Below are 26,288 nucleotides of genomic sequence, written 5' to 3' on the forward strand. Positions count from 1 at the left end.
ACCCAAAGAGTATATTCAAAGCTAAATATGGAAAGCCTCTTCCCATGAATTACTTATAATAGAAAACCTCTATGTTCTTTTTAGTAATACCATAAGTATTGCATATAAATGGTATACATGGTGAATTCACAATAAATATGAAAAAAAACAAAAAAAAGTTACCTTTAACATTATCCCTAACCATACCAGTTAAACCCAAAGAAGCTTTGATTTGCCAGGTTAATCTGGTCACATCTGTGCAGTTTGTTTAGCTATTTAGAATAAATTATACAGCTAAATATTAGTCATGTTACTGCAGACTGACTGCTTATCCTTTTTGGGGTTTGGGCCTTATACCTAGACAGAAACTGCAAAAGAGCAAAAAGCTTAGCCATTCGATTTCCATATCAATAGTTGCAGCCTGTGTGGATTAAGGTGCTTTACCTCTGGGATTCCCCTAGCCAGAAACTGGGAATGTCAGTAGGGTAGTGAAGATTCTTAACTTTCATTTATGTAACGCCATTAAAAAAAAAATAAGGTTAAGAAAATATACACACATGAGCTTTTACAAATTACAATCCAGAAGTTGGTATCTGCTTTTCTTAAAGAGGAAGCTGCTCAAAGCAACGGGAATAGCCCTGGAGGGATGTGGGCTTTTGAAGTCAGAGTTTTAAGTTTACTCTTTTCTCCTTTGAGTTGTGCCTCTGCCCCTCTTTCTGGTTCTACTGTTGACTATAGGTTTTCCACAGAGCTGCCTCTTTGCTACCTAGATTTGGTGTTCCCTTTCCCTCCTTCCTTCCTCTTGCAGTTGCTGCCTTGTCACAGTGCCTGAGAGCCTGGTGCTGCTGTTCTCCACAGGCTGCCCCAGTTCAGGCCACATGAGGCCCTTTGCCCCGATGCCACTCATCCCAGTCTTTCTGTTATGTTTACCCCTGGGGTGCCTCGGCCCTTTAGTTTAAACATGTAGAGGAGGTAGTGTTTGAGCCTCCACTTAGGCTATTTGTAGAAGGGCCAAAGGGGCGGGGAGAGTGTGTGTGTGAAAATGTGGGCGGGCGAGGGAAATGTGAAGGAAGGAAGGAGGGAGATAGAGTAAAGAAAAGAACATCAAATATGGCTTCGGTATCTGGGCCTGAATCCTCATTGGCTGTGAATCTCCCTTAGCTTTGACCCTTCTTACTTCTGGATTCTCCATAGCCATTCCCCAACCATTTCAAAATGTTTGTCAGTATAATAATATTTGGAGGATTGAACCAGTTTTTCTTATGTTTCAGTGTTGTATTGTTTCCAAAATGAGGGTCTGATTTTTCCTACTAACGAATTTCCAACAAAAGTGCTGCTTTTGAACCCTTTCCTGCCCTAACTATAAGTAAATAAATGGTTCAGTGAGCGGTGGAGGGGTCAGATTTAATGAGATTAGGGTGCTTGGTCAGGGTAACGTTAGACTAGGTTGAGGAATCAAGTTTGTCAGAATGTACATTTGTGCCGTCCCAATCACGTTCCCCACCTGGATGACTCTGTGTGTAAAAGATTGACCATCTTTGGCTATCTGCCCTTACCTCAGCCCCTACCCCACTGCCAAAGTGCTCTTCCCACAGCTGATAGACAGCTTTGTTTCCTTTTCATTTCAGCTGCAGATGAAGATATCCTTGCTAAAGGGAAACAGTCCATCAAGAGTCAGGCTTTAGGAAATCAGAACTCAGAAAACGAGATCCTCCTAGAAGCCGACGACGATACTCTGTCATCCGTGGATGAGAAAGATTTAGAGAATCCTGCCGGTAAATTCAATGGTTGTACAGATATTCAGCCAGCTCTGGGACAATAATCATCTAATTACTTCAGCTGTGACCACTAGGACTACCAAGCTTACACCCACAATTACATTACTTAGAGATTTTTTTTTCTTCCAAACATTTTCTCCCTCATCTTCTACAGTTTCTCTTTTATTTTTTAATTTTTAAAAATCTCTTTACCCTCCTTATCTTTTTCTTTCGTTAATAATTTTCACTGAAAAAGAAAGACGTATAAAAGCAGCAACAAAACAAAATTGCATCACCCATCCCACGGGAGTTACCAAATCTCTATAAAATGAAGGCTATAAGTAAAATTCTGCCAGTTGTTTTGTTATTAAAGCTTGAAGGCAGATGAGATATTTGCTTTGATATACAAGACCTGGAGAACATGCTGCATATACGTTTAACTCACAAAAAATCAATTCCAAGAATGCCGTGCCTCTTCACAGGATTCACATATTTTGCTTGATGTAGGAATTTTGATTTACACTCCGCAGATTCTCAGTTTTATTTCCGTTATGGGAAAAATTCTCTTGTTTAGCCTGAAATTTTAGTTATTCATTAAATGGCTTTTTTACTTAATGCTGTGGCTCTGTCCCTCAAGGAAGAAAGTCTGAAAGATTCTCCAATTTCTGTATGTGAAAATTACAGTCTTTCAGTTTGATTTTTAAGGGAACAGGCATTAGAAATCTTTTATTTGGTGACATATCTGCAACCTGTGCTACCATGCAACTTGATAATGAAAAGCAAAAACAGAAGATAGTATCATCTGTGGTGACTATAAACCTTCTCTGTAAAGTAAAATAAAATTAATTGGTGGGAGTAGAGAATAAGGAGGATACTGCCATTCTTTGGTCTTTTCCTTCACATCCATTTACCCATTTCCTCCTTTATTTTGCTGCTTTTCTTGCTACTGGTAATACATTCATACAGTAATAGAGGTGAAAGGGGAGTTTAATTATATAATCTTGACAATGGCAATAGGATTAAGAAGTAATCCACACTAATAAAGTGGTGTGAGTTAGAAATGAAGTGGAAATTGTCAGGGGTCTTCTGTAGGACCTAGGCTGCCCTAGCTCCTGCAGCTGTCTGCTTACCCTGTAATTGAATGTCTGAGAGTGATTGAAAAAATGTTATTTCTTCTCAGGATTACATGCTAATGTACAGAGGGCAAAAGGAGACAGCAAAAGAACACATAGCTGCTTATTTCATCCATTTATAGGGATGAGCTTTGGGAAATCATGGCTGTTCTGCAGCTATCTGCTGCCCATCTGCAAACACAATGTATTTGTACATTGGGAATACAGGGCAAAACCTGCTCTGATCTCCACAGAGCATCCCTTCTATTGTCCTACTGGCACACATTAAGATTGATGTAAGATTAAGGACTATCACCCTTCTAACAATCGATGGCAATGTCAATTCATCTGAATTTTGAAACACTTATTCACCCATTGATTACCTGAATAGGCACACCTTGTTTATAAGCACTATATTAATTCAGAACTATAAGTGCCAATCTTCTCTTTTGCTGTTTTCTTTCCTTGTAGGATTTTACAATGGGGAATTGATATGGAACTTCAAAATCTTTCTGTTTATGTCTCATATAAGTATGTGTGTTTATATGTATGTATAATATAATTATTATTTTTAGTCCTTATTTTAGGTTTAGCTCTAATGTACTTTATGCTGTTCTATCTGTAGTGAATCTATTGTTTTCAGTAGCAGTCTGATTTGTCTCTTTGATAAGCCCTGTGGAGATTTGATTATTCCAATAAAAATTCATTCAGTTGGAAACCCACCCTCCAGCTGTTTACTCCCAGAGTCCCTGAACTACACTAATATTAGATTTGGAAGCACTGAACAATATTTAACAGTAGAAAGGAAGCCTTAGAAAATAAGTATTTTTACCAGTCTTTCATGGGTAAAGTTGTTATAGAAAAGGTTTTGTGTCAACCTGGCACAAAATCTTTATCAGAGAATACTGTTTAACATTTCCCACTTCACTAATGAGCTAGTGATCTTTTCTTAGTCATGCCTCAGCCAAACTCCAAGCTAACCTCTGGCCTTGGAAGCCTATTGAGGCTCCTTGCTCCTGGTGGTTGTTCCATGTTTGATAGCCTGAGGCTTGTTTTCTAAATGGAATGTGGATGGACTTATTTAGGCAGAGCCACCTTCTTACCTAGAGATAAGACGAAAGCTTTGCAGACTCTGTGTAAAATAACTGCATCCTAGTTTACTGTTATCATTAACTGCCTGTTATAAATCTAGTATGAGAATCCTGACTTTGCATTTTCAGAGGAAGATTTGGGGTGGACAGAATATGTAAGTGTACAGTGAGTTGGCAGGCAATTTGGTACTAGAAGTAAGAATAGAAAGATTAAGTAAAATTTCTGTCTGAATTTCATTTTTTGAAAAATGTCGCTCCAACTCGTGCAGCTTGCTTGTCTTTTCTTTTTGGCAGGTCCTGTTAGCCTGAGCACACCAGCTCAATTTGTGGCCCCCTCTGTTGTGGTAAAGGGCACTCTTTCTGTCACTTCCTCTGAACTCTATTTTGAGGTGGATGAAGAAGATCCTCACTTCAAGAAAATCGACCCCAAGGTGAGAAGATGAGGAGGAGATTTTACTTTTTTTTTTATCAGGGGATGGTGGGCGGCTGTTGGGTAGGGTTGGTAAAAATCTGACAGGCTTAGTATGAATTTCTTGCTGAATTGTCTCAGCTTATCTGCAAGGCACTTACCTTTTTTAGTTTATGATATCTTTCCCAGTTAATTAGATTATTGAAGTTCATTTAGATTCAAAAACAATTTCCACTTAATTGCATTTATCATTAGCTCCTTGGAGGAGGGGAGAACATCGTATATAAATATATTTTGCCTCAAAGGGTCCAGGGTGAATTAAGCCACAAAATTCACCGAGATTGAGAGTGGAATTATTTTGTTTAGCCTTTATGTTTTCTGGATATAATACCAATATATCACTCTCCTTGCTTTGTTCCCATGACTTACTACTCTGTCATGCATGCAAGCATATTTTGTGTGTGTAAGATACCTCTGTTTCCCATTACCTATAGTAGATTTTACAAGGCACTGCATAATTTCCTATTCTTAAATGAAAATGTAATTTCCCCTTTAAAATATATTTCTGATTACTTTTCAGATTGTGGCAACTTTATTTTTATTAAGAAACATTTGTGGCACTGTCATAAAGCCAAAGTTAGGTTTATTTCATGAAAGTGAATGGTAGAATTTGCTTTGAGAGGAAACAGTTTCTTTAAAAATGAGCAAAATAATCAACCTGTAGAAAGAGAAGTCATTTAAAAAAATGGAATAATTTATTTTGCAGGCTGAAAGTGTGTGTGTGTACGCACGCACACACGTGCACACAAGTACATATTTTCTGAGCTTATTGGTAGGAGGTTCTTTGGTTTTGTAATCATATGTGAATTATTAAATCTTAATGATTTATAAATATTTCAAAGTATCTCGATGAAAATGGTATAATTTTATTGAAAACTTTACAAACAAATCATTTCTTTTTATATGCATGTTTCTAGCACTTTGTTTCAATTTTGCTACTTTATTAAGACAAAACTTGGTAGACTATATGTCAGAAAGGCTGTGATGAAACTGATTGCTCTAAGCTTGATAATTTAGCTAATCCGATGTAGAGAAAACTTTAATTTTGAAATTAAATCAACTAAAAAAATGTATCTACCTTGTTACATGATTGAAATGTCTGAAAATGTGTTTTAGTTTCTTTGGGAAAGGAAGGTTAACAAAATTGCTTAAACTCTCAGATTTTTGATAGTTTTTGAATTTAAGAGAGGCTGAGATTTAATTGAGAATATTCTATCATGTTTTTGAACACATATGGCTTTAAGTCTGAAATTCGATTTAATTTAAAGGTGTCTAACAAATTGTTCTCAAAATTAGAACCTCCTCCAGTCTTTGAGATTAGGTTCTTTGAAGTTATTTGCTCCTTTCGGAGGAAGTTATAACTTTTATTTCTCTCTGATCTTATTCTGTGTAGCATCATTAAGTTACCTTTTCTCCCTGTTGCTTGTGATATACAGGGATCTTTTGGCCTAATCATAGAAATCACCTTGTACTACTGCAACCTGTCTAATATTCCAGAAATCAAAACTCCTGTCAATTTATATTTTTTAAAAAAAAATTTCAGCCAAGTATTGGAAGAATTTTTGATTTCCTACAGACATTGGTGCTTTAAGGTATTTTGTAAATGAGGACATTTATGTTGCTGCAGTGGTTTTCCTTTTGTTTTGCTGATACCTCCAAAACCTTATTAAATTAAATAAGTAAGTAGGAATGACACTGAATTTGGGGTATTTTTGTTTCTTCTTGTCAAGACTTAAAAACTTTTTCCTGGAATAGTTGGAGGGAGAAATGTGTCTAATGCTGTAAATACTTTTATGAGTAAAAAAAAATTGTCATTTAAAGATACTTTTGTCTTTTAAACTAAACACTGTGCTCTTAAGTCATTTCATGCAAATGTAAGCACCTACTGCTTATTTTGAAAATGTTCTTAAAATTCAGAACATTTTCCCCAGAGAATAAATTTGTTTTTATTATTAAAAAAAATTATTGTATTTGTCTGAACCACTTAGTATTAAGGAGAGTTTGTTCTACATCTACAGGAACAGAGAGCAGAAAAATAGATACAGGTTGAAAGAGTGAAGATGATTTCAGAACTGATAAGATCAAAGTTTATGTTTTTAACACAGAACTGTTTTTAACCAGGGCATTTTTACGAGGGAATCTTACAACTTAAGCCTGTTTTGTTCAGTGAACTAGGCTTCAGACCCCTGAGTAGCTTCCTTGTTTTTCATCCATCTCTGCTATCCTGCTGCTCATCCCTCCATATGCTCCCTCCCCCACTAAAACTTCTTCCTCTGATCTTTAAAATTGCTTTTTAGACATTTTTTTTCTCTACACTGCTCAATGATGGATTTTCTCAATAAATTAAAAACTGGGCTAATACAAAGAATGGACTTTAAATATTCAAGGGTAACATCTGACATGTATTCTGTACCTGTGCCTCACCATTAGCATAGCTAATGGAGTGGATAGTTATCTCCAACATAAAGAAAACAAATCAATTTTGGGGGGATACTTTCAGTTTTACTAATTATTTTATTTTCTAATCAGTTATTTCTTTGCAAAAAGAAACCTTTGTTAATGTTGAAACACTGGAATGAGTATATTGGCTTGTTACCTTAGAAAAGCAGAAAGAGGAAGAAGGTACTGCTCCTATTTGTAGATTCTTGGATCAATAATTTTTTCTTTGGTTATAAAAACGGCTTCAAAACCTTTCTTGTGTGAATTGCATATAAGCAGTTTAGAATAATTCTTGAAATTTGATTTAAATGATTATGGCATTTATAACTAAGCCATTTTAAAATTGAAGTAATGTATGAATCAGAATTGTTTAGATCATTTACTGGGAGAGACGAATATTGCTGTATCCATTCTTTTTTGGTGTGGTTGATTTAATTTTTAAATTTTTATTGTTCAAAGATTGAAGAAGACAAATGTTTGAAGGAAAAGTATCAACTGACTTCATTAACTATTCAGAAAATATCCATAAATATTGCCTTGGTAGTTCAGACTCAGATTGGATTTTTTAAAATTATGGCATAAGAAAGGAAATCTCTTAATTTTTATTGTGAAAAAGGTTTTTCTCTATTTTAAAAGTTAGGATCAAAAACTGTTCTTTCATACTGTGTCTTTAAAGTGTGAAGTAAATGTTACTTTTAATCATAAAGTCTACAGAGCAAACATATTATAGTTGAGTAAAGTTAATATTTTCTCTTTTCTAAGGACTTTGGTAGGAACTTGTACAGTTAAATCTATAAAACGTGCTGTATTTTAAATTTTGTAAATCAGTTCAAACGGAAGCTTCTTGCATTTAGTTCCTCAAGTTCATATCTTTACATTGTAAATTATAAACTGTGATCTCACCAGCCTACATTTAAGAACAATCCACAGTCAATTATAATGTAAAGTAATATTTTTATTACTGTTTTTAACAAGACTGCTTAGGGTGAGGATAGAGGTGCAAGAGAAGGAGGGGCACAGTCTGACATTGGCACTGAGATACATTTAACATTAGTAAAACTTTTTTTAAAAGAGAAATTTTACATATAGTTAAATAATTTTTTCACTTGGTGACAACATTCAGGCAACCAAGAACAAAGAAATGAGAGCGAGAGAGGGAGGTAAAGAAGGAAAAGGGGGAAACTACTATACATTGATTTGAAAATGTACCTTGGGTTTCATTTTGTGGTGGCAAAGCCCGATTGCTTCTTTTGTGTGACCTTTTAAATTCACATTGTTTGGAAGAAAACGATCACTTTTGTGCAAGAATGTGACTTTTTGGGTTGGTTTGCTCTCTTTTTGTTTGCTTCTTAATGAAGGTCTTCTGCTGGATTCCTGTTTGTTTCAGGTAACTTATATAAAAGTTTGTGTCCAGAGTTTCTGCTTTTTATCGCGGAGTTGTGTGTTGTGTCTGTGAGAGAGCACTCCCGTTTGTGTCGCTTTTCAAGCAGTCCCCAGCACCCTATAGTTTGTCCAGGCTTTTGGGATTGGTGAGAATTTCCCTGGCCAACCTCCAGGTCTGCTTGGCAGCGCTCTCCAGGGCCGAATGTGGCTTGCCCTGAAAGAGGTCGAGGTTGGGCAGAAAGTAGTGCGGGCAGCGGCGACACTGCAGGCAGGAGATGAGCTGTAGCAGGATGCCGTTGAGCCGGTCGCCCAGGCACGCCTCATCCCAGTCCGTTTCCCTCGGGTGTTTCTCGCACTCGTACAGCAGCAGCGTCTTCATGTGGTAGTTATTGAGCGGCTGGCCCGGCAGCTCCAGGTGACGGTCCCGCAGCGTCTTCAGCACAGAGAGACACTTGTTTCGGCAGCCGCCCATCAGCAGGCGGTTCTCCGCCTCCCCGAACTGCAGTACCCAGGCGTCGCTCTCCGCTGAGCTCTGCTTGCCGGTCAGCGAGTAACACTCTTTCGAGAGCAAGTTGAACCCTTCGGCCTTGACCTCCGCCACCCGATTGGGGCCGGGCCAGGGGATGTGGGGCATAGGCCACTGTGCCGCGCTGCGAGGCCAGATCCCGGTGCACTTGAACGCCGGAGTGATCTGCACCACGTAGCGCTCCCTGATGCGCAGCTTGACCTCGCTGGTATCGGCGATCATCTTGACCACATCCCGGTAACTGCACTTGTCTACCGCCTGGGCCACCAGCGTCTGGAAACGCGAGCGGATCTTGCGTGCGGAGAGGTAGCCAGACGCTGTGATGAACTCGACCCAGAGCGACATGCTCCGCTTCCGCCCATCGCTCAGTTTGAGCACCGCGCAGCCGGGGAGCGAGCCGTCGTCCACGAAGTTGAAGACGCCCATCTGGTTTAGGTAGAGCACCACTTCGAATTCGGTGGGCGAGATGACCTCGAGCCCCTCGTACCGGGCATCGATTTCGCTCAGAGAGCTGATGAAGCGAGGCTCCTGCACCTCCACTTCCTTTAGCACGTCCGAGACCACCTTGCAGACCTCTCGGATGGTCTTGGCGATGGCCGCCTTGCGCGCCTGGCAGCGCTCCGTGTAGTATTTATTGAGCTGGTAGACCAGCTTGGCCTGAGCGGCGATCATGTTGGGGCACAGGTCCGGGCTGTACACCGGCGTCTCGCAGTACGTTGAGGGATCCAAGGCTCACGCACTGGTGGTGGCCCTGCGGCTTTCGAAACAGGCGTGCGCTGCCCCTTAAGCTGCACTTTCGCTCTTGCTTTCCACCTGGGCTGACCGGCTGATGCCACAGCCGCTTTGCTTTTTCTTTCCCCTCTTTCGAAACCGTTTTTCTTCTGCAGAAAATTAGAAAAAAAAAAGTGGTTTTTTGAAAAAGAAAAGTACCTGCTGGGACTTTTTTGTTTTCTCTTGATATGTTAAATAAAGATGACTCTGTGCGAGAGAGATTGGAGGTGGGGGGAGGGCAGAAAGAAAAAATTCTCGAGGGCGAGAGAGAAAAAATTCAGTTTACCAAGAGGTTAGGCTTAGAGGTCTGCAGCCGAGATTGCCCAGAAATCTGGAAAGGAGATGTTTTAAGTGCCCAAGTAAATTTAGAAATAAAATCTAAACATTCAGTGGTTCATTCTTAAAACTTCTCTCCCACGCTGGCAGGACTTCTTCACTCACTGTAGGTGGGTGCCTTCCTCCTCTCCCTCCCCCAAATGGAAGGGGAAGGATGTTATTAATGTCCAGAGAGCAGCAAAGTGCACCTCGGTCCGTGGCACACTGAGAGGTTAGCGGACGCCCCACAGTTTCAGGGTGTTGGTCTCGTCTCTGCTCCGGGGGGCTCTGTTGTCGCAGTTTTCCTCTTCTCCTACTGGAGGCGTTGTTTGGGCTGGGTTGGTTTGTTTATAGTGGGTTCCTCTAGTCTTTCTCTAGGTGCAAACCGCTGAAAGTTGTTTGATATTCATTTCTGCTTCGTAATTAATGTTTTTGGCCCTCACCAAATCTATTTTAGTGTGAGGAAGTCGTTGCTTGCGTTGCATCTGGGGTGCAGTTATAACAATTCAGGGTTTTTCTTCTCCGCTAGGTTGCTTGTGCAGATTCCACTTTCTGAGTCGTCTCTCCCTCCTCCCCTCCGACTCTGTCTCTGTCTCTCTCTATCTCTTTCTCTGTCTCTTTCTCTCTCTCTGTCTCTCTCTCTCTCTGCCTTGCTGTTTCCTGGAGTTATTTAGTTTATGAATGGTCCCAGGGCCATCATGAGGGGGGTGGAGCTTCAGTTCCTACAATCGCTATCCGAGCTGTCAGTGCTTTAGCCAATCCGAGGGAGAATAGCTTGGCGAACGGTAGCAGCCACCGCTGCACTTGATAAAAAGAAAGGGGGTAGAGGGAGAAGTAAGAATATAGGAGGAGATAGTAGAAGTCAAATGCTTGCACACAATTTACAGCCCCCTCTTCTTTATCCTCCTCTTTTGTCAGTTGCAAAGAAGAAAAAGAGAGTCTATATAGAAGGGACACTCCTGGAGATGGCTGGAATAACGCGAGGGAGAGTAGCAGTGGTACAAAAAGGTTTTTTTGTTTTTGTTTTTTTTTAAAAAAATTCTACCAGCATTATACAGGAGAAGGTGCAAACTCTAACAAAATTACTTTGGCTTGAAGGCAAATGGGAGAACAATGGAATCTGGGGAAAGACCTAATTTTTCTAGGTTTTTTCCCTCCTTTAAAGTCTTCCTTCTTTTCTCCTCCCCTCCCATTGTTGCCAAGCGCCAGAGCAATTGCTGTAATGTGCAAGGTGTAATGTAATGTATAAGATGGAGTGGATATAGGGTGAGCGTTTGTAACTATAAATCTCTTAATAGTAATTTGTATATGCTGTTGAAAAACGGGGCAGGGCAAAAACTAGTCCAAGCACCTTGTTTGATAATTATTTCATAATTAAGATTCAGATATATTTAATTCCTTAATTTTATCATTACAAGAACTAACCAGTTACTAGAGAGAAGATATCTAAGTTGTGAGAAATGGTGCAAATTTATATATGGTAGAATTTAGTAGTATATACTTTTAAGTGAAAATAAAATTGTTTCAAACCAAATGAAAATGAAGGGAAGTAAATAACCTGAATTAAAGTTTTCTTCAAATGTCAGTGTTGCAAATCTAATTTTGAATATATTCTCTGTACAAAGTTTCATTTGTAAAATGATTTTATTTTCATAATTGACTCTTGTTTTTAAAAGACTACACTGCTACAAAAATCTATAACTATCCTGTTATTGATTACACATATAGCTTCACTCCTCCTTTGGCATTGCAGTGCAGCTTATGCATGTGCCTTTAGTATGTGTATTATCTTTAACAAGCAGTCCCCATTGTAGCCTCTCAGTACTTTTAGATGGAAGGCAAAAAAGCTGTAGCATTGTCTCTGATTTGTTTAATATCGAGAGTTTATGTTTGAAAATAAGGTGTCTGGATTCTGAGTCATTTTAAACATACCTCAGGTAGATTATTTTTAGTTTGATTTGGGAAGTTATATTCCAGCCCTGTGTTATGCGATAAAAATAAAAATCTGTGAAGCCATTAGGGTGAAGACTTCGTTTTGCAAAAACGCGGTAGTGCGGCTTTTGCAAAACCCCTTGGGAGGGCTTGATTTGCAATCTTATAGCCCGACCAGGTGAAACTGAATTCAGTTGCATAGGGAAAGTTAATTTCTCTCCATCTACTTGATGTTAGACACTTGGGTCTCTAGGTTCTTTCTTACGTATCTGGTGCAGACCTCTGACGGCCTGTCACCCCTTCTCTCTCGTCGCCCTAAGACCTTTTCTAGAGAATATTTGCTTTCTTTTTAATCAAGTCGGATTTATTACTTAGGGGTTGGTCTTCAGTGGAGAGGAATTGAGCAGTCAGAAGTAAGCGTACGCGGAACTCTGGGACTAAGAGCTGTAGTCAACTTTTCCTGAGTGGCAGAGACGTGGGGCGGCCGCGGGCTCCAGCCTTCTTGGGGGCAGCAGCTTGCATCCCGGAACGCTGCGCTGCTGAAGGATGGAGAGGAAGCTCGGCGCCTTCGCGGTGCGCGCGGGTGGAAAGCCCACGCTGTCGGTAACCCAGCTCTTCCCCGTGAGGTCACACCAGCGATCTGGGAAATACCGGGAAGGAGGGGCACTTTGCTGTAGGGAACTGTGTGCCCAGCCTGGAGAGGATCCATCGCAGCTTCTCCCGGGGGCAGTGACGGGGCGGAGACTGGTGGCGGGGCTAGAGGGTGCGGGGCTTTCCCTCCCCAACTCTCGAGGTGGCCGCTTCGCCGTCGTCTCTGCTTCGCGAGTGACCGAGGCCTCGCGCGTGGACCGGCCCGGCCCGCGACGCTCCCGGGCGTGAGTGTTTGCACTCCCGGGGGACGGAGTTGTGCTTGCTCAGGGCTGCTGCGCCGCCCGCCGGGCCCGGGTCCGCGGGTAGGCGCCCTCCGGCCGCGCGGACCTTCCTGCCACCGCTCGGCCTGGCACCCCGCTCCTCCTTTGCTCCCGGCTCAGTCAAGCACGACTAAGTTTCGTCGCACCCTTGTCCCCGCGTTCCTCTACTTTTACATACAGAGGCTGAAGGATGATAAAACGTTACAAATGTTTTGATTTAAAAACAATTCATTACCAATTTACCCTGTCTAGGGTAGATGCTCTAGTAAATAATAAATCAGTTAAGCAAAGGCGACTTTAATTTATTGCCTCGGTACTAATTAGAAACATCATTCCAGCAATAAACTTAAACACTTCCAGCAAATAATGCTCCCTTTTGCTCCCTTTTTCCCCTTCCCCCACCCTAACTCATTCTCTGGCTGCTTTAGCTCTCAGAGCAGCTTCAGCTGTGTGTTTGCGGATCCTCTCTTCCTCTGGTTGAATAATTGAAGGGGGAAACGGTATCTGAGGAGGCTGTAATTGAAGAGCCCCCGTCACCTCTGCTTTTATGTATGTTAGTATAGAAGTCCATCAGCAGCTCCTTGATGGTGTATTAAAACGAAGTGGCAGCTCCTTCTGCAGGAGAGATACCGTATTCTATTAAAGGAGACCGAGTGAGAGAAAGAAACTCTATAGGCTAAAAGCCACTTCAAGTCTTCAGACCGATTGATCTGTATTCTCTTGTTATAATCCGTCTCATCATACTTGAGTTAATGAGGCAAGGAGGGGGAGCGAAATCTGATGGTCCTTGACAAATTCATTAGGGAGGCTGCAGGACATTTTATTTGACTGTTAAACATCTTGTTTGTTTGGTTTAGGCAGTGCCAACATCAGCATGCTTCTGCCCAGAGCTATGGTGTTGGGCTGGCCACAAGGCATTCCTAAAAAGGGAAGGAGGACATTCGGGGTGTGATTTGATTTTTTCTTTTCTTTTCTTTTTTTTGACTGTGAGTAGTCCATAACCTTCAGACTTCTCTAGGCTTTACCTTTTCCATCATTACATTAGAAACATTTTATAAGAATGTAGATGAAAGTACTGAGGTAGGCATGTTTTTAGTTACTGTAAACTAAAATATGTGTATTGTTAAAACTTTAGTCTGAAGATTTCCCAATTCCTTTAACAAATTGAGTCAGGTTATAGCAATTACTGTTATAGTTTTGGGAATGTCAATTCTTAAGGTCCAGAAAAGTGGCCAGATGACTCATTACATTCTGTTTTTACTTGATCATGATTAAATAAACTTTTAATTATTAATTGAATTTCCTTTCACTGAAACCATAATGAGTTCAGAAACTTGGAAATAAATTAACTATTTATACAAATATATTTTCAGAAGAAAATTGGTGTATTTTAAAATGAAGGCCTTTTAATAGTTAAAATTAGAAGCAGAACTGGGTTCTCTGAAAGGTGCTAAAATAAGGTGATGAGCTGACAGAATATTTAAAAAACTGAAAATATTTGTAATTGAAGAATAATGGACAATTAAGCTAGAATGCTAACCTTATAATATTTATTCTAAGATAGTAATGCACTACTTGACTTTCTCCATATTTTCTTGAAAAGTACTAAGTAATCTAGCTGTGATACTTTCCTGCACAGACAATTCAGTTATATTTTCTTTTAGCACTGATTTAAACAGCCTCAGCTTAAGTGCTTTGAGAAAGAACCCTGTCTTCCATTTACAGGAAAACAGCATGAGAGAAAAAAGAAAACTAATGCCCTTTGCCTGTCATTTTTATACATTCCTGCACTGCTGATGAAGCTTGAACTGCTGCAGGGAATGTATGGATTTAAAAAGAAATGATTCAGTAGTTCATGTTGTGTTTCTGAGAAACAAAACCAAACTAATGGCTGAAGTCAGTGCTTCTGTACATCTGACAGTTATAATCCTGTTTATGTTTCCAGAGAATACAGAATCGTTAAACTGTTTTATTTTGCTGATTTTAACTTGGAAACGTATTCACTGAGTTAAACTTTAGTGCATGTTTTGCTTTATCAGACCAGTGAGACTTAAGACATCTATTCTTTTATTATCTGTAGAAATAATATAATTTTAAAATAATCTTTACTAAAGAGTACACAGATTTTAGATAATATGATTTTGTTTTGCAGGAAACATTTTAGAGCCATTCAAAAAATAATCAGATTTTTGACTTAAAAACAAAACAAAACAAAACAAAACATCTCTCTGAAGGATTTATACTTTTTGGAAAACAAAGAACTACATGTTTACCTGTATGAGGGCACTTAATTCAAAAAGTTCATGGAAAAATAGACTTAAAAGACAATATGAATCTTTCCATGAACTTTTTGAAGTACCCTTATATATATTCTTATCCTCTAAAGTTTAACTTTGAAACACCTATATGTTTCCTAAACTTTTATTTCTTATATACTTAATCATTTGACATAATTATAAAAATGATGTTTTAAAAGAAAATTTTTTTGGTCAAAATATAAATAGGGAAATAAAACACTATTAAATTCTCTGAATTTGAAGACTATTTCATTAAAAACAGAAAGAAAAGTAAATAACCGAAATATGATTTGTTAGTGTATTAGTTGATGAAATTTTATTGAAGTAGTTATATTTAAATGTATGAAAGAAGCTTTAAGAATTGTCAAGATTATACTATCCACATTATATTAAAAGTCTAACTCCATTCTCTCTCATTCTCTGTCAAATGACCTAATTTTCTAAAACTCTGAGTGTCATAGAGATTGTATCTAAGCTATTGATAATTATTATTCTGGAATCAATCTAGAATCACCAGTAATTGAAGGTTTGCCTTGAACAGTTCACTGTAGTGCTGATTATTTATTTTAAATAGTTAAGCATGCTGTTGAAACAAGATTTTTTATACTCTCACAAAACCGCTTTTTTAAAACCTTGTAGTCTCTGATTGGTAACCCCAGGATATTATTCTCATTTGAACAGTTTGAAGTAAAGATAATTGTCAGGTAAAAGCAATAGCTTTAACTTTCCATAGTAAGCCGATCAAACTGTACTGAAAAATAAAATGTTTTAATGTACTTTAGATAAGCATTGTTTAATGGGCCTTTTAAGTTTGTTTGGATTAACCTTGGATAATATATATGATTAGTGATGTTTGCACCTATTATACTTTTACAAGTATAATTCTTTTATAATTTAGTAGAATGAGAAAATTGAGGGTATGATATATGTTAGGGTTTTTTTTTCCAAGTTGAATAACAAGAGTATAAATGAGTATTTTATTAAACTATACATAATTTGATCTCATCAAAATGTACAATGATAGAGAGAGTGCACTCAGGAAAATGGAAATAAGCAGAATTTAGCCTGACTGAAAAGTAAATACCATTGTATTATTGAGCTAGGATATGATATGTTAGGAACATCCATGTAATTCAGCATTTTTCAGAAGCTATTTCATTGATCTTGCTGTATTTTCACTTATGTTGGTATAGGTCTTTTGGCCTTACCAACAAATCATGTAGCTTTTTTAAGTTTAAATTTACACATTTTTGAGTTGTATCAGTTATTCTTATATTTCTATATGTAGTTGAGCAGTTGTTCTGAAAAATTAGAACAAATAAGATTCTCTATTTTCTTTTCATTTATTGTCTTCTCTTCCTTCCTTACCCTTCTCTCTCTTTCCCTCCCCGCCTTCTTTCTTTCATTTTTTCCTTTCTTCCTTTTTTCTTAAAAAAATTTTTTTTAGCTTATTAATGTACTGTGAGGTAAATATCAAATTTTACCTGCCAGATAACTTTGGCTTTTATAACTCACTAGAATCTTCAGATGAAAGGGTGTATTTAGTAGAGCCAACTCTTAACTATTTAAGGAATGCTTATATACTTTGTGGATTATTCTTCGTGTCTCTTCCACCTAGAGAACCAAATTTTGCTGGTCTTTAATATCACTTCCAGAAGACAGACAGGAAAACCAGGATTAGTCAATATTGAATTTAATGCTAAAGAAAACCAAAAGGTGATTTTATGGTTTAAAGAATGTGTGTTATCTTTTGTTTATGAAGGTGGTACTACTGACTCATGTTATGTAGAATATGTTCCTTGGGATATTAAGGCCATCCCTACTCCCATTTCTATTTTCTCCTGTGATCAGTTTCAGATATTAATGAAACAGATGAGTGAGATTAGGGATGCAGATTATGCCAATATTGAACTATACTTAGTTCAGAATATGACTTGACATTATGTTCTTTATTTCGTTTAGGTCATATGAGAAACATTTTGCCAATCTATGTTTATAATTATCAGTTAAACATATCATACGGATAAGTTTTTTATTATACTTTAGGAAAACTACCCATTTTAAACATCTTAGTTTATTTTAAAATATACTGGTTCTACAGCATTCCATCAGTATTAGTAGTAGTAGTAATTTGGCATCAATCTTCTGCTAAGATTACAGGAAATTTTAAATGGACTTTGTGTTATTTTTAGTGGAAATGTAAAAAATCTAACCTGTTTCTTCCTTCAAATATTGTGGATTCAAGTAAAAGTGATGTACAGTGAGGTTTCTCTGATTTCTTCTAGTGGTTAAACAACAACCAAAAAATCCTTCATTGGTTGTAATTTATGTATAGAAGACATCTGTGTAGAATAAATGAAATAATATTTGGTGCTCTAAGGAATGGAAACTTTTCCTTTAACTATCAGAAATAAAGCTGGGATATAAAACAGCTGCCATGGCCTATTATATCAAGGTTCTGCCAGTCTGTTTCTTTTCTGAATTTTCTCTATCTTCCCTTATTATCTTTGGATCCTAAAGAGTCATTTTGACTGGTTTTTCTGACTGTTTTTGTCTGTAGACAAAAATCTAGGTTAGTAGGTTTAAATCAGTCTAGATAGAGTAGAAAATCTTTGATCTATGGCTATGACTGTTTCCAAATGATTTGCTTGCTGGGACCAGACACTATCCATGCCCTTTCACTTTGCTATCAGCTAGGTACACACAAAGGACCTGAAAGGCTACCAGATGCATAGTTAATCATGCTATTAGGTCAGGAACTGGTTCCAACCATTCTTAATAAGGTCTTCTATTCCTATTAGTTATTTGTTCTATAGTAACTTTTTGGTTAAATGCTCTACAAATCATCTAATCTTTTCTGCAAATTAGTCAAAATTTTCTATAAATCCTAGCATCAATTAAAAATGAATGCTACAAATTTAGGTATTTTTTAAAAAGATAAGATTGTTGCTATCATGTAGCATACCTAGATAGATAAAATAAAGGAGACAGTGTAAGAGTATCAACAGAGTATTAATCTAGGACACAAAAAGCCCTGAATTTTTGTCCTGCTTTCGTTATCTGGGTGTCTCTGATCAAATAACTGAATACCTATGCATTAGTCTCTCAATTGTTAAACGAGGGGGTTGGACAAGGTAATCTCTTCTATCTCTTCTAGATACAAAAGTCTAAAATTTTCTACCATAAAATGACTAAAGTTGTTGACATCTTTATTAGTTTATTTCAATCAGAAATCTTTCTGCAAAACTTTACACTTTCAGTGTTTTTCTAAAGTAGGTATATGAAGGTTTTTAACATGAAAAAATCATAGGTAATAAGCTTACATATCTTTCATATTTAAGGAAAAAATTACTAATTATACACTGGAGACAATTATGAGGGACAGAGAAGTAGGAACTTGGAATTAATTCTAAGACTGTACTAATATTGCTTGATAGGAGTTGAATAATAAAACTATGAAACAAACCATGGTGTGTATTCTTGTACATATAGAAAAATAGTATATTCTTAACGGTGTAAACAAGGTTAGCAGGTGTGTTTTTTCCCCTAAAATGTTGAATGGACTTTCAATGTTTTGGACATTTTCATTAAGATTGGATGTTCTGTAAGTATTAGTTCTTGAAGCCAAGAAAGTTCAAGTTTGCAATTAACTTTAAGAAGAAGAAAAAAAAAAAAAGGTCAGTGTTCTCCTTAGAGAGATGACATTGCTTTAAGCAGCTATGGTATTACCAAGTTCATATTGTGTTAAAAGGTAGATCCAAGCAAGGAAATGTTTCTCAAAACATGAGTCACTAATGAAAGGAACGTTTTATACTACATTCTCATGCTTTTCACTTGTTTTCATCAGAAGATCTGACAAGCATAAAAGTGTTAACATCTTTTCTTTTACAGATGTTCTTAGTTTTCCCTCAAACTGTAAAAGATGCTGTATCAGACTAGCATGGTAGGAAGTAATTTCAACACCTTCTTTCACTTATATGGTAACTTATTATTTATCTAAGCTTATGGATATTTTTGGAGGGAGGGTAGGGGGGCAAGAAAAGATAACATATTGAGATCTAATTGTTCTCATTTTGAGATATAGATCAATCAGTCTGCCTTCTGTATTATAAATTCTCTCTAAAATAGCTTTAAAATTGGCATAGTTGAGTTATTTTTACTTCTGTGTTCTGTTCATTGGAAGTCCCTCACTAATGCAATAGGAGTGCCAGGTGACCACTGAGAAAGTTGTTGATGGACACTCTGTGGGTTTGCAAAGTGCAAGCCTAAAAGATTGAGAGATGAGAAATGCATTACTATTTGTGAATTTATGTTTTATCTCACTTCACTTGAAAATTTATGAGTAGCGCGGCTTAAGGGTGCTGGAGTTGTGTGTTCCAGGGCTTGCCCCTACTGATAACACCCTTGTTGGCGTGAAAGTGCAATGCAAATTATGACAGTTACAACCTTCTGTTTTGTTTAACCTGTCAGTAGATTTCCTGGCTCAGTGCTGAGGGCAATGGTGTGTTCAGCTAGTCCATATTCACCTAAACTTAAAAGGTCAGATTTCTACAGGCAAGCCTAGTCAAAGCCTAATTGATGAGGAGGGCAGGGAGACAGAATTTACTGTTCTGTTGGCTAGTTTCATATCGTTAGGTTGTCCTGAAAGCATCAGGCAGTCACAGCCCCTTTCATGTAAGTGCTGACCCTAGACAGGAGCTGACAATCAAAGGAGGCAGCCACAGGAACCAGTGCAAGTAGGCTATTGATTTTTCAGTTAGGTCTAAGTAGTTTGTAGTATGGGTAATGGGTGACAGAGGCAGGTATGTCATTATCAATGAGCTCCAGAACAGTAGCGACAACCTTCCCTCATATTTTCTTCAGCACTGACGGTATGCATCCAGAGGCGGTCAATAAATCACCCAACCTTTAACTGACAAGTGACTTGGAGGTTTAGGTTGAGGGATGAAAGTTATAGAGCTAAACTCTACTTGAACATGTACTTGAACATGTAGCAATAGGGTTAGTAATTATATTGTTGTAACTTTTTGAAGTTTTGATTTGGATAAGTCTGTGCAAGTATGTAAATTAGAATTTACTTTTAAGTATTTGGGAATTTAAGAAGCTTATTTAACTAAAGATAGAAATGAGCCAATCATTTGCAACCTGCAAAGATAATTAAATTAGGTTATTATGGCATAGTTTTGCTTTTATTTTGGACTAGGTCCTTATTTAATCAAAGATATCTCTGTTATAAAAGTTCAGTAGTTAGAAATTGCCTCTCAAAATCCATTTTAATTCCTAATCTCCTCTTGAATGTCCTAACTGCAGACCAATTTGAAATAGGAAAAAAAAAAAAAGAAGAAATTGAACCATTTGCAAATAAAACTAAGCAGTTGCTATTTGACCTTCAAATTTATTTTATATTACTACTTTCCACAGTAAAGCAGTTGGGAATAGAGATCATTTAATGATTAAAATTTGATGAGTTATAGTTGCTTCTGAATTTTAAAAGAATTGAGGCTGATTTTTGCTTTAAAAGCATCGCATGTGGGTATTTACATTTAAAGAAGATAGAATCTATGTTTATGTGAACACAAAAGTATAACAGGTTTTGGCTAAAAGTACGTGTTCTAGAAGAGATAAAAAATAATTTTGAAATATTTTAAATCTAAACCATTTCACTTTTGTCACAATATATAAGTAATATAAAAAGAAGATAGTATTTATAACTAGAAGTGGGAGTTTGGGTTGTACCAGGATTCTTGCAAACTATCACATGCTTACATTTTTTAAAACTTTAAACAAATTGAAATAAAACAGAAAAGTAAATGTTTTTTGAAACTTCCTTAAATAACGTATTGCTATGATATCTTGTTTAACACTGTGATATTGTACAGAACCAGAGTTTAAGTCTGTAGTATCATCTAGCTGTGGAGTACCCTGCATGGCCACATGAATCATTTTCATTTGTTCAAGGCAACTAAAAATTTCCTTTTTTTAAAAAAACTAACCATCAGGTTAATTCATACTGAAGTATTGTTGTCTTAGGTTTAAAGAAGCTTTGAGATTATGTAATTAGTATGGAAATCTTATTCAGATCCTTGAATTAGTCACCTTTTGGGGCTTACAGATTTTTAAAGCAAGATTCTTTTTAGAATCATTGTTTTACTTCTGTTGTTGATAATCATTGACAATCTGTGTTTTTCTGTTGGATTACATAAAAGATTTAGCTGAGAATCTTGCAACCTCTGTATTGTTAGTATAGATAGAGCTTCTTTTGCTTCATTTGTACTCTGTTCTCAATAAGTTGTTTTTTTAGAAATGAAAAAAGTAGCTTCAGAAAGGGGGACAAATTAAATTTTCATGAAAGAATATCCTAATCAGCAGTGACAGTGTAAGAGAAAGATGATTGCCACTTGGTCATCGTGGAGAGGCACTTAGATTTGGTGTCAGTGCTTCTGTTAATGATGACTAATGTCTTTCTTGGAGCAAGTGCATGCTCAAACATACTGCCACAGCCTAGAGAGGGAGAGGGCTTAGCAATAGGCACCAGTGAGCAAAGGCATTAGGTTTCCTAAAACAAAGAATTTTTAATGCAGTCAGTTTGACAGTCTCTACTATTAGAAGAATGCCAACATAATTCTAAGGCATTAGTTAACACCAAATTTAAACTGTTTTATGTCCAATACTAAGAGATAATATTTTAAAATTAAAATGTGTAGAAATCAAAGGATATTAATTAGATATGCTCTTTATTTTGTCTCTTACAGGAATGGGCACATACATTCACTGCACAGAATCACAAAGAAAGTTTTAAAAAGAAGCAAACTTACAGTAGATTTTTTTTCATACCTCATTGCTGTATCCCGAATAAATGCTTTATAGTTACAAAAAGAGAATGAATGACACAAAAGATCTTTTTAGGTCTTTTAATCTTAAATATATTGCTTACAAAAAGAAGAAGACATATGTTATTTTTTCAGCTTTTCCCCAAAGTGTAAGACCTTTCAGAAGGGCATTTGCAATGCTTGTCATATTTTTTCATATACATCTTATTGGCCTGCGATGTCTTGAAAACCATGAGAACACAGATGTCATTGCATTCAGACAACACTAATTACTCTGGGATTTTTGCAGCCTCAGTGCCTGCATGTAACTGTCGATTATGATTGTTCATGCAGCCTACAGTGGGGACACTTTGCTCATGAAAATAGTGAGACAGGCCTTTTAGTCCCGTATTGTTCTCCAAAAGAACTTGGAAGAAAAAAATTTCTGACACATCAGTTGCATTCAATATTTTACATTTGAACCATGTTTTGGCAACATTTTCCTTTTTGAAGCGAGTGTGTTGTGCTTTAGTGTTCAGTGAACTCTATTATCCATCTGTTCCTTAACCTTCTTGAACAATCTTTTACATTACTTTGTCATTAAGCTTCATGAGAAATTTCTTTACGTAGCTTATAGTTTGAGAGAAACACTAATTGTAGTATGAGTCTTTTGGAAGTGACAGTGTAAAACAATAAGTATGTATGATGTGTTCTTCTGGTGCGCGATTTAATGTTTAATGAGAAGCTGCAGCAAATATGGTTAGTCTCAATTCAGATAAGTGCAATCATCTTATGCTTTTAACACAGGTCAGTTCTTTTCTTTGTTTAATTTTCTCTCTAACATTCTGGATTTCAGTTGATGATTCATGGTGTTTAGGTGGTTTTGAAACATCAGAGGTCAAATGTTGGTCAGATCTGGGCCCTCACTATTAAACGTGTAGACCAAATACATATTTTGATAAAAAGCATAATCTGGGTTAATTACCGATTAGAAAATAAAAAACTTCAATAATGTAACTTCATATGCTGATGAAGCAGAATTGAAGCAGCTTGATCAAAGATGTATGATGAGATAAAACTGCAGTCTCTGCTGTACAGTTATAGTAATTATGACTAATGAACCGTCCAGTCTGGATGAAATGGCATGCCCACAGGGACTGTGTCCAATCAGTTGTGACTTATGCAAGCTGAATAAACCGTTGATGGGGTTCCAGATTCAGAAGAATACTCTTTATTATTAATATCGCTTTTGTTTGGGCAGTGTAAGGTGATTAGAAGTTATCTAAATTTTGTTACATACAGAATGTAGTCCTTTTCCTTCTTTTTATGTATTTATTTAAAGTTAAATACATATTTGTTGTGACATCTGCTTTTTAAACACACTTTGGGTCACTATTTTAACACAGTTCTGTGACTACCTACTTGTCCTTTTATAGTGTTATTTCTGAAGACTCCCACTTTTTAGAACTATTGTTTACTTTAGTCAGGGAATGCTGTTCACGAACCAGATATTGGAGAGATGCTTCTACAATAACAACAGTACATATAAAACATTTACTATGTGGCAAGCACTGTTCTAAGTGCTTTACCTATATTAACTCATAAATTCTCAAAGCAACCCTGTGAGGTAGGTACTATATTACCACCATTTTACAGATGAATAAACCAAGATGTGGGAAGGTTGAGTAACTTGCTCAAGGTTATGTGGTTTTATAAATCTTGGATTATCTTGTAAAGGTTAGTTATATTCTTCTGACCCAAATCTACTTCTACATTGTCATTGCTTTCCCTTTTTCCAACTAGGATTAAGTTTTTTGTTGTTGTTTTCTGGCATCTGACAAAATTATGGGGTATTTTAAAACTGAGAGCTCACTTGCAGATCTAGAATTCTAGTTTTTCAGTCCCTAAATGCTTTCATTTGATGTATTTTAAGTGACTAGAGCTCACAGGATGGAGCTTAAGAATGCATGCTTTTGATATGAATATGTACCCCAACTGTAACAAATGTGTAAATTTGATGCAATCTCGAAACTGTAAAAATCTTTAAGTCGTAATAAGAAAACAATCTATCCACTTAAAAGAAAATAAAATAGTGGTGGTAAAGTAGACTTGCTTAGTTTTCTTTTGGAATTATCTGCTCTATAGTTTTTGTTATCAAACCAGGTATAGACCTTATCTTAATGTTTTCTTATTCCCAGTACTTTACCTGCTGGGTAGTAAGAATTCAATCAATATTTGTGGAAAGAAGGAGAGAATAAAAGAAGAAAGGAAAACTTTTCAGCGATTCTGTAATTCCATGATTCCATCAAATACATGCTTATATTCTAGTTTCCTTGGCAGGTTTTTACTTAGAGAAATTGAATAAAGCAAGCTGTTGTTATGTCATTATGCTTTAAAATCCTTAACACCCTAACTAATCAACTTTGTTTTCCACTGACTCCCAATACAAAGTCTTTGTCTTTCCAGGCTAGCTTCCTTATATCTCTCATGAAATGCCTCACAGATAGCCCTCTTTGAGCTGATATTCTAGTTGTCATTAATCTCAAACAGTTTAATATATGTTTTAGTTTTTGTTGTCTCCTCTGTCTTATTATACATGTACTCCTCTCCTTTGTTAACTTACTAATGTGAAAATTATTGGAAGGCAGGTATCATTTTATTTACTTGGTAGTACTGCATGACTGTGTACATAGTACATGCTCAAGAAATGCCTTTAGATTGATTGATAAATTTGATGCCCTTTTCTTTCCAACAGATTTATTTCTATTACCAAGGTCAAATTTTCAATGTGAGATTTCTACAGGTAATGTTCTGAAAGCCTTTCAATACTCAATTGAAATGAGGTGATAAGAATAACACACCACTTAATTAAGCTCTTATTCTGTGCCAGGCACTGTGTTAAGCACTCTAATTGTTATAATCCTCTCAACAAATCTATAATGAGTTATGTTCTATTATTATCCCTGTCTATATAGAAACCAAGATGGAGAGACAGAGAGATTAAACAACTTATTTCATTCTAAAGCTAGGAAGTAGCAAAGCATGACTTACAAAGATGTTAACAGTTTATTTTAAAGTCATCAAATTTGTATTGGTATCCTTTCAGTGGTGTTCTGGTTTTTAAAAAAATGCTCTTTCTACAGTTGTTTATGACAGTTTCTTAAGTAAGTTCTGCCTTCCTACAACTTAATGAAATTCATTGCACACCTACCTTTTCCTTGATTTTGCGAGAAACTCCAAAGCTTTTCTCTTTCCCATTAATTTTCATAAGAGGACGATAGAACCTTGGTATCCTATTCTGAAACACTGTGACATGATCAGATAATGCAGAGATCTAAGGATCTCTGGCTCATGTTTTTTGTTTTTTTAATCATGAGGACCAAGTAATAATTATCATCATCATCAATTTAGGTAAGTTTTAAGAAAAAGGTTGCAGGGTAAGCTATGTTAGGTAGTCAGGTTAGGAAACTTCCAGAGTAATTTGTAGCAAATCATAGGAAAAATACTGGAAATTAAAATCTGGTTTTAAAGTGATTGGTAGTTACACACATGGCTGTTTATAAAAGATGGAGATGAGTTAATAAAATGCTGCATATTTTTTACTTAGGAAACATTGTGGCTTATAATGAGTCTTTATAAAAAACTGAAACCACTGTGTTATCAAAGAGAAAGCAGTTTACCAATACAGTAACCTTTCAGAAATAAAGTGACATTAATTTCAACTTTTGTTTTTTCATTTCAGCTTTTACATGGAAGTTGATGGCATTCTATTTCAAAAGTGCTAAAATACTCTCTGTGTGTATTTTAAAAAGTTGTATCTAATCTTTGATTGCAGTTATTCAAGTTCTTGCTCACTCAATAAAGGTCAATTTATATTTAGCTAAATTTTTTTTCATGGTCAATAATACTAAATGTATTAGTGAAAACATTTTAGTCTGAAATCAGTATCAGTTATTGATCTTCCTTTAACTTTTAGGATTAAAATTACTTTAAAGAATAACTTTTCCTGGATAGGTTAATTAGACATATTCCTTTTAGAACAAAGTCCAGTAAGATCCTAAAATGATAACTTGTTATTTTGAAATCAGTCTTTATTTCATATTGTGCTTTATTAGATAGATCATGTTTTTTTTTTCATTTGTGAATTATTTTATATCTTTGGGCATTTCAGATATAATTCAGATATTATAACTTAATTTTCAGAGCTCATGAAGGTGCCATATGATTCTTTCTTTGTAAGTTTCTTAATAGGACGATTGAAATGGTAGATTCAGGTAGCTAGAACATTAATTTTCTTTAAAGCATTTCAGAAGATATACTTTTAAATAAAAAAAGAACCCAAAATTATTTCTGTGCTATGGGCCGGCCCGGTGGCACACTGCTGCAGTGCGCCGCTTGCGAGTGCGGAGGCGCTCCCGCTGAGGGTTCGGATCCCACATGCAGACTGGTTCCCGCTCACTGGCTGAGCGAGGTGCAGGTGCAACACTGAGGGCTGCG

General features: G+C 36.7%; 2 protein-coding genes across 2 annotated transcripts in view; one reads left to right on the forward strand and one right to left on the reverse strand.

The window, feature by feature from the left end:
- LRBA (LPS-responsive vesicle trafficking, beach and anchor containing) overlaps positions 1 to 26,288 on the forward strand; it is a gene marked incomplete at its 5' end in the record, with an annotated part of 547,723 nt that overhangs the window by 251,179 nt on the left and 270,256 nt on the right. Inside the window, 2 exons of the mRNA XM_008566486.1 lie at positions 1,608 to 1,754; positions 4,234 to 4,370. Of these exons, the coding sequence (XP_008564708.1) occupies positions 1,608 to 1,754; positions 4,234 to 4,370 (284 nt within the window). The remainder of the gene's footprint in view (positions 1 to 1,607; positions 1,755 to 4,233; positions 4,371 to 26,288) is intronic.
- Positions 7,786 to 10,418, reverse strand: MAB21L2 (mab-21-like 2 (C. elegans)). The gene has a single exon (XM_008566483.1). The coding sequence runs from the start codon at positions 9,426 to 9,428 to the stop codon at positions 8,349 to 8,351; it is 1,080 nt and encodes a 359-aa protein (XP_008564705.1). The 5' UTR covers positions 9,429 to 10,418; the 3' UTR covers positions 7,786 to 8,348.

The sequence above is a fragment of the Galeopterus variegatus genome, unplaced genomic scaffold, assembly GCF_000696425.1.
Source record: "Galeopterus variegatus unplaced genomic scaffold, G_variegatus-3.0.2 Scaffold245, whole genome shotgun sequence".
NCBI lineage: Eukaryota > Metazoa > Chordata > Mammalia > Dermoptera > Cynocephalidae > Galeopterus > Galeopterus variegatus.

What these genes read in the sequence shown, in the direction of transcription:
- MAB21L2 (XM_008566483.1), bottom strand. Translation starts at nt 9,428, where the DNA reads ATGATCGCCGCTCAGGCCAAGCTGGTCTACCAGCTCAATAAATACTAC.